This window comes from Pituophis catenifer, unplaced genomic scaffold, assembly GCF_029215685.1.
Source record: "Pituophis catenifer annectens isolate HBS135680 unplaced genomic scaffold, rPitCat1.0.hap2 SCAF_8, whole genome shotgun sequence".
Classification (NCBI taxonomy): domain Eukaryota; kingdom Metazoa; phylum Chordata; class Lepidosauria; order Squamata; family Colubridae; genus Pituophis; species Pituophis catenifer.
The window spans coordinates 29,798,140-29,813,015 of NW_027256888.1; the positions used below are offsets into that span (position 1 = coordinate 29,798,140).

Genomic DNA, 14,876 nt, shown 5'->3' on the forward strand with positions numbered 1-14,876 from the left:
GGTCAGTGATCCTTGTGACGAACAAAAGTAAACCTTGGATAGTCACTAAAGCCTCGTCCGGAACTGCGGAGAGAAATATTATTTCTGCTTGGACTTTTTGCACATTAAGTACCTTATCTTTCTGTTTGTGAAAATAAAGGCATTTGGCAGATGGTGTGTCTATCGCTGCCAAGTGGGAGATAAGACCTGGGTGCGTTCCAAAGTGTTTCCTTAACCCTCGGCTGGCTGTGTTTGTGTGTGTGTGGGTACGGGGACAGATCATGCCCAGGGGTGAAATCCAGCAGGTTCTGACAGGTTCTGGAGAACCGGTAGCAGAACTTTTGAGCAGTTCGGAGAATTGGCAAATATCGCATCTGGCTGGCCCCAGAGCGGGGTGGGAATGGAGATTTTGCAATACCCTTCCCCCAGGAGTGGGTGGGAATGGAGATTTTGCAGTATCCTTCCCCTGCCACACCCACCAAGTCATGCCCACAGAACCGGTAGCAAAAAAAAATTGGATTTCACCACTGGTACTGCCTGTATCCTGCAGATGGAGCTTCACTTTTTTGCACGGTCTGGTTTCTGGCATGCCATGGACTGGTGCTGGTTCACGGACCAGGGGTTGGGGATGGGGACCCCTGGTCTAGTTTACTTGGAAATAAAAGCTGCACTATTCAAATAAATAATTGAAAAAATAATAACATAATAAATAATAAGTAAAAGATTTCAACAGCTGCTCTTAATTGCCCATGTTGGTGTTATAGCTTGCCAATGTTAGTGTTACTTTTCCTGATAGACAGGTTTTTCTGTATTTTCATTAGCTTATTTATATATCAAACTTTCAGGAACTTCAAAATTCAACAGCAAATGAAGGACAAGTAGTTGTACTTGAGTGTAGAGTAAGAGGAGCACCTCCCTTACATGTTCTCTGGTTTCGTCAAGGGGTTGAAATTCATGATTCTCCAGACTTCCGAATTCTTCAGAAAAGTAAGTGCCGATTATTTTGCCATTGAAGTAGACATGCAGTAAAAAAAATATACAAATGTGAAGTTATTATTGTTTTTAACTGTATTCTGAATTTGAAGTTCTAATTTTATAAAGCTTGTTACCTTTTGCATAGTAGCATTTCTAATGCACTTTATTCTTCCTGCTTTTCTTCCTTATCCTGTGCTTTGGATGATGTCATAAACAGAACCACGTTCTACAGCAGAACCTGGTAAGCATCATATTTTTAAAAGTATTGATTTCTTGAGTTGTAGTTAAAATATTTTGTATAGGGCTAGTAATAGGCAACTCTTTTGGAGGCAGTATTTTCTTCATATGATCTTATAAATATTAGTTTCTTTGGGGGAATGAGGGTTAAACTGGCACAGCTCTGGAGCTCATTCTTTCAAATAATAACTTTATAAGAATTACAGAAAACTAAAATACATAGTACAGCAATATTACAATTCATAGGGTTTGTTGAATTGTCTGTTCCAATCCCCAATGTGGGTCTAGAACAACTCACTGTGGCCAACTTGCCGCTGCCAATTTGCCACAACCAACTTCCCATGGCCAACTTGCTGCAATACAACTTGTCACAGCCAACTCGCCGTGGGACAACTCGCCACTGGTCAAGAGTTACATTAGTATTGAAGAAATGGTGGAATAAAATCATTAAAGAAAGGATGCAAAAGGAGGGATAAAATGAAACGTGAATGTCAAAAATTGAATTTCTGACCTGTCCTGTGGTGAGATGGTGGTGTTGAGTTGGCAGTGGGGAGTTGCCCTATTCTGCCCCAAAGGGTTTTTTTTTTTTTTTTTACTGATGGTATGTATGTTTTAAAAACCTAAAGTAATAAATAGGAAACAAGGTAATTGTTATTTATACCTCTCTGATACATGACATTTGTAACCTATCTCCCTAAAATCTCAGTTGACTACATGTTAGTCAGTATTGAATTAAAAGCAGAAGAAGGTGGGGGGAGGGAAGAAACTTTGGAGATTCAGGCAATTGAAAATCTATGAAACGGATTTTTCTTGTCATTATTAAGTTCTGTCGGCTTAATGTGTTTTACACTCCTTTTTTTGTCTGGACAGAAATCGGCCTGCAACCCAAATCTCTTCAGACTGTTTGAAAAATTAATAGCTAGACAAATTACTTAAAGCCAACACCACAGTCCAATGACCTGTTCAGTACTATGTTATTTTGACATTTTGACTTTATGTTGATTGACTCCTTCAAAATAAAGTTCCTTTAAGAAAGGAGAAAAAGAAACCGACAGAATCATTTGCCAGCTGCTGATGCTTTGGCCATTATTCAGCTGTCTGGAAGCAGCCACAAAAATATAAAATTTCTTTAACACAATTGTATTTTGATACGTTAAAAAAATATTTGATATCTCTTTCTTTTTTTGGTCAGTGATCAGGGACTTGTTAAATATGAAAAGTTTTCAGAATACTTTATTTCATTGGATTTTGAACATTCACACAGAGAAACCCACTTCAACTTTTTATCAAACTCTGACTCTCTTCTGTTTACATGGATCTAGAAAAGGCTTCTTAGCAAACAAAATCTATATATTAATTGCAAAAGGTGTTTAACCAGCTCTCTATAATTTTTATTGCCATACTAATATCACAGTATTTACTGAGAATTCTGTAGTTGCTGATCAATATATTTTGGGAAATTAGTTGGGGAAAACCAGAGAAAGTCTTCTCATGCAGTTCTTTCCCAGTCTAAAGAGCAAGTCAAGTTCCTATTATGTTGGCCAACAATCCATATTGGAGGAGGGAGACATGCTTACAGTCGAAGTCATTAAACTGCAGGATACTTGTGGAGGTAGATAACCAAAAAAAAAGGTGGGGGACACTGCAGAATAGGATAAATACAATTGGCTAGCAATCTTGTAGGATTCTTGAGAAAGAAATGTTCTACTTCTGTATTTGGTTCAAAAAGGAACTAAATCCTGAGCCTGGTAGATGATCATTTCAGACTCATTTCATATATTGTACAGTGTTCCTTCGTCAAAATTCCTCCTTGGCTGTGGAGGCTACATTGCCAACAATAGTGTGTAGGTGTAAATCAAAATGGTTTCATTCATTTTCTGATTAAGGATAATTCATGAAATTACTCTCCAGCATACAAATAAGTATACATATTTTGTTATGCTTATACCATATTAAAAACTTGGCACTTTTAAAACAGTCTGTGGATATTTCAGAACCTATTAAAAGTACTACAGTAATCCCGATTCCTTTACTGCAGCATTTTCCATTGTGATATGCTTTTAAGCATATCTATGACTTATGTGAGTTGAATCCATTATATCTATTAAAAAAAAAAAAGCCACCAGGTTGGGAAAGGAGACTTATACTGCTAAAACTGTAATGCCATAATATGGGGCATTTGATATTTGCATAGTATGTTTTATATATTCAGACAATTTGATTTGTTCAGTGAATCAGGCTTAATAAAAATATGTGGTAACATAGTAAAATTTTATAAAAAGCTAACAAATGTGATCAGTGCAAATAAGTTGTTGCTGCTGTGTTCAAACAAAGTGGGAATTTTCACTTACTGTTTAATTCAGATTTTCTGCACTTATAGTAGAGTTAAAGAAGCTGTATTGTTTAGGTATGCAGTAATCATACCAATTCTACTTTATCAGCAAAGATGAATCACAAGAAGTAAGAGAATTGTGGCGTGTTTAGCAGATTTAGGTAATACATATTTTATTATTATTATTAATCAAATTTGTATAGCCACCTAGGAGATACAATGGCTCAGTGGTTGAAGATACTGAGTTTGTCAACTAGAAAGTTGATAGCATGACAGGATGCTTGTCCGGGCCCCTAGCTCCTGCCTACCTAGCAGTTTGAAAGCATGCACATGCGAGTAAATAAGTGGATACTACTTCTGTGGGAAACTAATAGTGTTTTATGTGCCTTGGCATATAGTCATGCTGGCCACATGATCACAGAAATGTCTGCGGACAATGTTGATTCTGTCAGCTAAGAAATGAGCACTGTCCCTATAGTCAGACATGATTGGACAGGGGAAACCTTTATCTTTATCTAACTTTACCTTTAGCTACCAAAAGCAATTCTGCCTGGCACACAACAATTGGATGAAAACCATAAATATAAAAATGACACATAAAAAAATGTAAAAATCTACATTAAAAAATAAATAGTATAAAAATCTTATATTTCTATACTTTCTTTTTTTGTAGCATCAACTAAAGTTGCATTGGAATACAATTTATAGAATTGTTCTTTTCTTTTCTCAATTACCTATTACACTGGCTGCCTCCAACTGATTTGATTCTATTCTTTGTCTATCTTTTCAAACAGTTGAATTTTAGTTCTTTCCTCTAGGAAGGGGAATAGTTCATGAAATCAGTGGGGCTGAAGAATTAATATGTTGCCTGATAAAGACCTCAGAAGTACAAAATAGCTTGGCAAGGTGAAGAAGCATTTTCAAGATAACAAAAGAGAGCTTGAATGATAGCAAATAGAAGGCTAAAGAATAAGAATAGAAATAATTCCCTAAACAGAAGAATTTATTTTTACCTGATTTTTTTTTTTCAAATAATGTATTTTGCTCTTTCCTTACTTTTGCACATCAGCTGATTTATTTAGAATCTCTTGCTTCCTTCTTTTTCCAGAAAAAATGAATTGACAAAAATGACAACTCTTTGGTTATTGCTCCAAGGACTCCTGTTACTATTGGTACATTGATTTCTCCCTACATAGTCACTCAACTTCAATTTGCAAATCAAGTTACTTTGTAATTTTTTATAGCTGTTTCTCTTCAATTCATAAATCATCTGGTATTGCAATATCAATGAACCAGACTTTTTTCTTTTCCACAATAGTGATGTCAGGCATGTTGTGGGTCAGATGTCTATCTGTTTGGATCTGAAAGTCCCATAGGATTTTGACTTGCTCATTTTCAAGAACTTTGTCAATTTTGTGTTCCCAGTAACTTTTGCTGCATTCAAACCCAAACTTCTGGCAAAGCTTCCAATGTATTTGGCAACGCGATCATGACATAATAGAATAGAATAGAATAGAATAGAATAGAATAGAATAGAATAGAATAGAATAGAATAGAATAGAATAGAATAGAATAGAATAGAATAACAGAGTTGGAAGGGACCTTAGAGGTCTTCTAGTCCAACCCCCTGCCCAGGCAGGAAACCCTACACCACTTCAGACAAATGGTTATGCAACATCTTCTTAAAAATTTCCAGTGTTGGGGCATTCACAACTTCTGCAAGCAAGTTGTTCCACTTATTAATTAATTATAGAGTAAATAATCAGTCTGTGAGATTTTGCTGCAGCCACTGAGAAGATGATCCACTATTTCATCTTTGTCATTGACATGTTGAATTTTTGCTTTCATGGAATTGGTCTGCAAGGTTTGTTCTTGGGCAGCCAAAATGAAGCCTTCAGTTTCTTTTTTCAGCATTCCTGATCTCAACCAGCTTCATGTTAGCTTTGTATCTGCCTTTCCTTCAGTGTCATTCAGGTATTGACTGTGCGATAGTCAATTTCTCCAGTTAGAAACTCGATATTTAATTGTTTCTTTTCAATATTCTGTTTTCAATCTTATTTGTTTTCAAGAGGTTTCCCTTGTTCACCTCCTTCAGCAGAGGCTTTTTTACTTTTTTTAATGCAGTCACTTAAGCCATGTTTTTCCTCTTCCACAGTTTGTTTCACTGGTAAGAGATCTTGCCCTGAGATCTTGGCAAGTACAATCGATCAATATCACTTTTGGGGTGCAGAATGCATTGTCATTAGTTTTCTTGTCTTTCGATCCACGTTATCAAGTTCTAGCTGATCCAATCAATTGTTCCAGCTGAGTATTGTATTACAGGCACTGCCCAGCGGTTAATTGTCTTTATGATATTTCCTCCACTCAGCTTCGATCTCAAGATTTTCTGAACTTGTTTTATGTATTTTGTTGAAGTAGCTTCCTTGACTTGGTTGTACAATAAGTCAGAAGCTTCCAAAACTCCTAAGTACTTGTACCCCTCTTCTGGTGTTACTACTTTTATCAGCTCTTCATTATCAGGTTTAAATTCATCATCTTCAACAATTTTTACTGTCTTAACAGCAATTGTTTTTTTATTGACTTTTGTTGCAAGTCTTTGTTCATTCTGAGCTTTTGCTTTCCTGACTTTATCTTTGCAGAGTCGGGCTATCTGCTGATACTCTCTTAGTTTTGTGTCCCTTTTTTCATTTTTTTTTTTTTGTACTTGTCTTTTTTGTCTTTCAGTTTATCAGAGAGATCTTTGTGCAACCATGCTGGTTTATTCTTGGATTTCTTATTTTTCTTTTTCAGTGACATTGTGCTGGATTTTATGATCATATTTTTCAGAGTTTCCCATGCTTTTTGAATTGCTTTCCCCTTTAGGATTTTCATCCATGGAATTTTTCTTAGTTTCTCTCTGAATTTGTTAAAATAGCTCTTTTGAAATTTAAGACACCGGCTACATTATGTTCTATTGCTTGTGCTTGCATTATATTGAAATCCAATATGATATGGTCACTCTTCCTGGCAACTTCAACTTCCTCTATTACTTCTCTATTAGTAAGAATTAGGTCCAGTTTATCTTTTCCTCTAGTTACCTCCTCTACCTTTTGGATGACAATGTTGTCAGCTAGGTTGGTTAGAAATCTGTTTGATCTCCTACTTGCTACAGAGTTCATCTCCCAGTTTATATCAGGGTAATTGTCAGGTCTGCCTCCATTCAAATCCTAGGAAAGAAAATCCCTGACTCCATGGATTTAGAGAAGAGGTACTTTTACTAAGAATGAACTGATAGCAAAAACAAGGCAAGATCTGGGAAAAATCCACATGAAAGTTACAATTGAAAGTTACCCCGAATGCCTCCCCTCAGGGTCCAGCCCAGAAAGACCAATCAGTGTCCAATGTGATGTTATGAGAAAACCTCTTCAGCAGATGTTCTGTGCATCTGGAGGCCCAGGAGGATTGGCCTTGGAAAAGTCCAAGCAACTCCACTCAGTTGATGGGTGCAAATCTCCCAGTTTTCACAGGAACACTTCACACCAGTTCACTTCCCCACCCCAAATGTCAAAACCCTCCTCCCTGTTTCTATGGCAGCTGAGGGCAAGCAAGCTGCAAACTACACTCTGGAGATCTGGCTGACATTCGCCCCCCCCCCCCTTCGACAGAGGTGCTAGCCCTAAAAAAGAATAAAAGCATAATGCAAAACTGAACTAAGAGGCAAAAAATGAAATAAGTCAATTAAGGAACCCTATTTAACCCAGGTTTATCAGGATATTTCCTGTGAAATACCTGAAGGAATTTAGGGGCCTGGATATTTCAAGCATTCAAAAATGCTGTTCCCCCTCTATAAGAATGGGCACCGAATTCAGGCTTGAGCAGACTACAATGAACCACAGGGTGGATTCGTTTAAGATACTTTAGCAGGTCCAACAGCACAGTAACTGGGCTTATTACTTTCACAACTGGGAATGGTCCTACATATTCAGTTCCCAATTTCTTTGATTTTTGGGTAGTCTGTAAGTACAGATATACTTTATTACCCATTTGGAACTGTTTTGGTTTCACCCTCTTTTTATCAGCCTGTTTCTTATGGGTTTGATGTACATCTTCCAACACCTTATGCATTACTGGCCAGGTATTGTTGAACTGTCCAATCCACTCCACCAATGAAGGGGTCAAAGGCTTCTCTTGGGGCATCTTCTGGCCAGAAGCTACCTTGAAAGGGATAAAACCAGTACTACTATGCACTGAGATATTATAAGCGACTTCTGGAAAAGGCAGTAGGTCAGCCCAATTATCTTGCTGATAATTTACATAGCATCTAAGCAGTGGTGAAATGTAAAATTTGTTACTACCGGTTCTGTGGGCGTGGCTTGGTGTGTGTGGGGGTAATGTGACTGAGTGGGTGTGACCAACTTTTTATTTTTAACTTTTAAAAGCATTTTTTCTGCAACCTCTTCGGCTAAAGAGGTTGTAAAAAAAATGCTTTTAAAAGCCTCTGACGATCCCAGCTGAGCCGCACGATCATCAGAGGCCTTTTTTTTTAACTTTTAAAAGCATTTTTTCAGCCAAAGAGGTTGTAGAAAAAATGCTTTAAATTTTTTTTAAAAAAGCCTCTGATGATTGCGCGGCTCAGTTGGGCAGGGGGGCGGGCAGGGATTTTTGCTACCGGTTCTCCGAACCACCTGCCGCCATCGCTACCGGATTGAGTGATCTGGTCTGAACCGGGAGCATTTCACCCCTGCATCTAAGTTACTGTTCCAGAACTAAATTAACATACTCACACGCTCTGTTAGTTTGTGGATAATGGGCGGAGCTTAGCCCCTGGGCAGAGCCTACCAAATTCCTGTCAAAACTGGGAGTTAAACTGCACCCTCCTATCCGAGATGATACAATCAGGAACTCCATGTAACCTATACATGTGTTGAATAAAAAGTTTAGCAAGTGTTTTAGCCAATGATATGTTGGAGAAGGGAACAAAATGCACTTGTTTGGAAAAAAGTTCTGTAACAACCCAAATGACCGTGTTCCCTCCACTCTCAGGCAGCTCCACTACAATGTCCATGGAGATTTCCTTCCATGAGGCTCTAAGGCTAGCCACATTCTGTAAAAGTCCAGCGAGCTTCCCTGGGGGCCATTTATCAGCTGTACAGATGGGACAGCTAGCGACATAAGCCTCAATGTCTTTTTTCAATGAAGGCTATCAAAACTGCCGCTTGATCAAGTGCAAAGTTTTTACAAAACCAAAGTGACCAGCAGTTTTGGAATCATGAGCCTGCTGTAGGATGGGCCCCCTTAGGCTGGCAGGCACATACAATTTGGCTCCAATCCATGTCAAGCCACCACACATGGTTCAGTCTATTGTGTGGGACCGAAACCACTCATCGCTTTTCAATGCCCCCTTCAACTCCATGCACAACTCATTGGGAAGCTCAGACTCTGACTTTCTCTGAGCCTTAGTAGACACCTGGGCAGCTTAGAAGAGATAATTGGCTGGATTACTTCAGGTCTAACACTATTATATTGAGGCAGTCTGGACAAAGCATCAGCCATGAAGTTTTTCCCCCAGGGATATAACACAGCACAAAATTAAAACGATTAAAGTACTGTGCCCAATGGACTTGCTTAGGTGACAATTTCCTTGGGGTTTTCAAGGCTTCCAGGTTTTTGTGATCAGTCCACACCTGAAAGGGTTGTTTCACTCCTAGGAAATGCCTCCCAAATTAGCAGTGCCTATCACACAGCAAAAGCTTTCTTCTCCCAGACTGCCCACCTCCTTTTGTTATCAATTAACTTTTTGTAGGTATAAGCACAGAGTTATAAAAACCCCTTAGCATTCACCTACAATAGCACAGCTCCCACAGCCACATCACTAGCATCAGCTTGGATCACAAATGGGGTATCTGTGTCGGGGGGTTTAAGCATGGGCTCGGCAGCAAACAGCCACTTGAGTTTTTCAAACACTGTCTGGCATTCCATCGACCATTCAAGTGGGTGGCTGGGCTTAGGCTTACTTTTCCCCTTTGTTTTTAAAAGGGTGGTAATGTGCAACACAATCTTAGCAAAGGAAGGGATGAATTGCTGGTAAAAGTTTACAAAACCAAGGAAGCTCTGTAGTTGTTTAGGGGGGGTGCCCACTCCAAAACCGCCTAGGATTTGGGATAGGATATGTCATAGCAAGTTTGTCCTGGTAGAATTCACACTTGGATAATTTAGCATAAAGTTTGGCGACTGAATTTTTTCAGGACCACACAAACTAACTTCACATACTCCTCCATGGTCTCCGTGTAAATGAGGATATCATCTAAGTACACCAGGACCCCTTTGTACAGATGTTCATGCAGCACCTCATTGTATGCACCTTCAATTGCATGAAAATAGCAGGTGCCCCTCGTAACCCAAATGGGAGCATACAGAACTGGAAACAGCCCAATGGGCGGTTGAAGGCCACTTTCCATTCATCTGCCTCCTTAATGCAAACCCTGTAGTAAGCTTCTCTCAAGTCCAACTTAGTAAAAATTCTTCCTTTGGCTAAACATGCCAGCATGTCCTTCATCAGAAGCAACGGATAAACATTCTACACACACATCACATTTAACCTCTTATAATCAACGCAGGGATGAAGTGTTCTTTTTTCTCCCAGATTAACATTGGAGCTGCCACTTCTGGTCTGGCTGGCTGGATGAATCCCTGTTTCAAGTTCTTGTCAATATAGGAGCACAGCTCAGTTAACTCATGTGGAGTCATCGAATAGATTTTTGGCTTAGGGAGTTTTGCTCTGGGGAAGATTTCTATGCTGCAGTCTGTCAGGGCATTTATTAATCCCATGTTTGGCTCTGGGACTAATTACCCTGGTTTAATTAGAGGAGATGAATCGAGGCTTATTCCTTGTTGCAATATTCTGAAAAAGAAACGCGAAGGAAAGTTTCTAATAAAACTCATTTATTTGTTATAAAGAAAATAAAACACCTCACTAACTAAGAAAAGTTAATTGCTACATTTTTGAAAGTAATTCTTGCCGGCTATCTCAGCCGGACCTTGCTGGAAAGAGAACAAAAGAAAAGTGTGAAGCGTGTGAAGGAATGTGGGTGGATACGGAAACACGTAGCTTACTGATAAGAAGTTGGCAAGCTACGGAGAGTCTGACAGACCAGAAAAGATGAGCTCAGCTGGTAAATAAAATAACGCAGTGACATTCCCCTTCTTTGCCAGTTGAGCGGATATCAGTACATCATCAAATAAGGCACATCTTCTTACGCAGATACTCGTGTTGAGCTGCTGGAAGTGGTTTGTTGAGCATATCAGCAATTTGATCATGTGTAGATACATATTGCATTTTGACAAAACCTTTTTTCACTAAATGTTTTATGTTTTGATAACGAATGTCAATGTGTCTGGACCTAGAACCTGTGAAATGAGATTCAGAAATATAAACCACCGATTCATTGTCTTCCATCATGGTGATCGGTCGGATCGGGTGTGTCCAGATATCTGTGACTAAAGCATCAAACCAAGTTAGAGAATTACATGCATCTGAAACACAAGCATATTCAGCTTCAGTAGATGAACAAGAAACAAAATTCTGTTTACGTACTTGCCAATAAACAGGACATCCATTTAAGAACATCATATAACCTGAAGTACTTTTACGTGATTTCTTATCACTTGCCCAATCAGAATCTGCATAACAACATAATTCTGCATAATCAGTATGTGTTGGTTCTAACAATAATTTCATGTGTTTGGTGTATTTTAGGTATCTCAATAATTTCTTAATACATGTCCAATGAAACTGTTTTGCCTTACCTACGTGTCGAGATAAAAGATTAACACTAAGTGCAATGTCGGGTCTGGTCCAACTACTAATGTATAATAGTGACCCAATAACTGAACGATAAAGTGTTTGATCCTCGAACTCAGGACTTGCTTCATGTGTCAAGTTGTGAAAATCTGTTTGCATGGGTGTCTTTGTTGTGTTAGCATCTTTCATGTTGCAATGATGCAAAATTTGTTCAATTTTATCTTCTTGTGAAAGACTAAACCCCTTCTGTGTTTTTTCAATCTGAACACCTAAATAAGTGCTAATGTGACCTAATGATTTCAGTGTGAAGTATCTCTGCAAAGCTTTGGCAAAAATTTCACTCATTTGCTTATTTGGACCAATATAAACAATATCATCAACATAAACAAAAACTATCTCATATGCATTGTTAGATCTTTTTGTGAACACGCACTCATCAGTTTCGGACTTAATAAAGCCCATTGAATTTAGTTTGTCAGTAAGACATAAATACCACATTAAACCAGATTGTTTCAGACCATAAAGACTTTTGTTTAGGAACCAGGTATCCCCTTCTTGCTGTCGGAATCCTGGAGGACCTTTTACGTAGATCTCTTCATCTAGGTCTGCATGTAGATAAGCCGTGTCAACATCAAACTGGAAAACTTCTAAACCAAGGATAGTTGCAGTTGCTAAAGCAATTTTTACACTCTCAGTTCTGACTGTCGGTGAGTAAGTATTTGTGCAGTCCTCAGGATAACGTTGAGCGAAACCCTGAGCTACAAGTCTGGCCTTGTACAGTGACTCACCATTTGGTTTCTTTTTGATTCTGTAGACCCATCGAGTGCCAATGACCTTTTTGTTTGCTGGAGGTTTTGCAGGTGTAAATACTTTGAGTTTCTTTAGACTGTCCATTTCAATCTGCATTGCTTCATACCATTTGTCTTGCTCTGAATCAGGGAGCTGCTTGATTTGCGTGAAATTATCAGGTGGAAGTGTAACATTGCAAATCAAAGGCAAGGGTGCTTTTGTCAGTTGCCAAGAATATCGTTGTGGAGGGACTCCTTTTGTGACCCTCTTGGAACGTCTTGGAACAACTGTCCAGTCTTCTTCTGCTTCGTCCTCGTCCTCACTTTCATCGCTAGCGTCAGCATCCGCGGCTTGCGAAGACGGAACATCAGTTGAGAAGAACCAGTGAAATCTTGATCATCAATCTGCGTGGTATCAGCAGTATCATCTCTGGGAAAATAAACTCCAGGATCATTGGAATGAATCCTGGACCAGTCAATATCTTCCTCAAAATTAACAGATTGGGAAATCACAATTACATGTTTAGATTCAATAAATTTGCTCCATTTTGAGTTATCATCAATACCCATAAATCTCAGTCTCTTTGTTGTTGGACCTCCTTTTCTTCTTTGAGCTAAGGGAATGTTCACCATAGCGTATGAACCAAAAATATGAATGTTTTTAAGATCAGGCTTGTAGCCATACAACATGAAGAAAGGAGTCTGATTTATTACACTGCTCCAAGTACGGTTGACAATGTAATTTGCGTACTTGATAGCTTCACCCCAGTATATCATATCAAGGTTGGCATCTTCTAGGAGACAACGCATCATGGTTTGCAGTACCTCTCCGTTGTGAGCCGGTATGTCGGGGGGTGAAGTCTGATGAATAATTCTATTCTTACGCATCCAGTCCTGGAAACGCTGAGACATGAATTCGGCACCACGATCACTCTGGATTCTGGCGATGCGAACTTGGTGTTGGGTAGAAACAAGGGTTGCAAAGTCTTTAAAGATCTGAAAAGTCTCTGATTTTTCTTTCATAGGATACACATATCCATATCTAGAGTAATTATCAACAATTGTTAGAAAATATTTTCTACCACCAAATGATGGCGGGAAAGGACCAACTATGTCAATGTGAACCAAATCAAAAATGTGTGTTGACAGGCATGTAGCACGTTTGGGAATGGCTGCTGCTTTGGATTTGGCCTTCTTGCATACAGCACAATCCAAAAACACCTTACACCCCTTTAGATCCAAACCTTTTGCAAATTCCGGCATCTTCCTAAGAACACGGAAACTGGCATGCCCCAATCTTCTATGCCATTTGTGGATACACCTGGAATGCAAAGGTTTACCAGTTAGTGAATTCTCAACATTAACAGTTTTATGAGGAACCTCAGGCTTGCTCTGAGCAACCTGTTTACCAATTCTATTTTTGTTGGCTTTAGGAGCCTTAGGGGTAGCAACAGGATCTCTCTCTGGAGCATCTCTCTCTGGGCCTGTGCTCTCCCTTTTTGGAGTTTGCATACTTGCCTGTGTTTGCGGTTTAGGCTTTGGCTTTAAGTAATAAACACCACCAATTAATATGGTTCCAGCAACAATATCTCCATCTTTAACTATGTAACTTGCATTTTCAAGGTGGTGAACCTGGAACTTTAACATTCTAGACAAGTGACTCTGACTAAGCAAGTTACTGGTTGCTGTTGGTATGTAATAAACATCAGGAATGAATGCATTGAGCTCTTCAACATAAACAGTTCCTTTTCCTTTGACCTGACAAGGATGATTTGAAAAAGAATAAAGTTCACGTAGTTCAGGTTCAGGCTCGTGCATCTCTGTAAAAAGTTCCTTTCTGTAGGTAACATGCAATGCTGCACCACTGTCCAAGGTCCTCAGGAGTCGTCTGTCATACTCTGGTTGAGGTTGTGGATCATTGGTTAAAGCCAATGTGGCGAGTGGAGTTTGTGGATCACGCCGAGGACCACGACGACCTTGTCTTCCGCCTCTGCCTCTGCCTCTGGAATCTGTTCCTCTGGGCTGGTATGAGACGGGAGCTGAAACTCGTTGGGGACAATCCCGGGTGGCATGTCCCACACGATTGCAGGTGTAGCACCTTGGCATCCTTGGAGCGTAGGTCCTTCCTCGGAAGGGGCGCCTAGCTGTAGCTCTTGATGCGGGTGGTCCTCTCAAATGTGGCATGGCCAACATGAATGCCTCTTCTTCAATTAAAAGTCTACAGACATTGTCCACTGTGCGTTGAGCAATTGGGACTTGGTTAATTTTTGTAACAGCATCTTTCCATTCATAATTCAAAGAGTTAATAATAATGCTGATCATTTGAATATCTTCAATGTTATGGCCTCTTTCTCTCAATTCTGTTCTCAGTCCTTTCAGTTTGGTCAAATGCCCTCCAATTTGTTCACCAGGTTTCAATCTCGAACCGTGGAATTCAGACATGAGTAAACACGAAGATTCAATTGAGACAGGCCTGTAGCAATTTTCCAATTCAGCCCAAATTTGTCGGGCTGTTGTATTTGGTGGAAAAATGACCTGCAGTTCAGTATCCATGGACATAAATAATGTTGTGCGAGCCCTTATCTCTAAATCTCTTATTGCATAAATCCAAGGTTGAGCAGGAGGATTAAAAACCATGCAGTGAGTGCCTTCTCTAAGAAGCAATAGTGTAATCTCACTGACCCAGGCTTTGTAATTGTGTCCTGACATTTTTAGTTTTGACTCATCAGTTAGTGGAGAGACAGAAAATGCCTGGTAAGGAGCCTGCATTTGATATGCTGGCTGT

The 14,876-nt window shown here is 39.3% G+C and overlaps 1 protein-coding gene across 5 annotated transcripts in view; it reads left to right on the plus strand.

The window, feature by feature from the left end:
• The window catches only part of PALLD (palladin, cytoskeletal associated protein), a 531,380-nt gene that overhangs the window by 313,915 nt on the left and 202,589 nt on the right, over window positions 1–14,876 (plus strand). For all 5 annotated transcript variants that reach the window (XM_070948121.1, XM_070948115.1, XM_070948116.1 and 2 more), the window contains exons 7-8: window positions 825–966; window positions 1,172–1,195. In XM_070948121.1, the coding sequence (XP_070804222.1) occupies window positions 825–966; window positions 1,172–1,195 (166 nt within the window). The remainder of the gene's footprint in view (window positions 1–824; window positions 967–1,171; window positions 1,196–14,876) is intronic.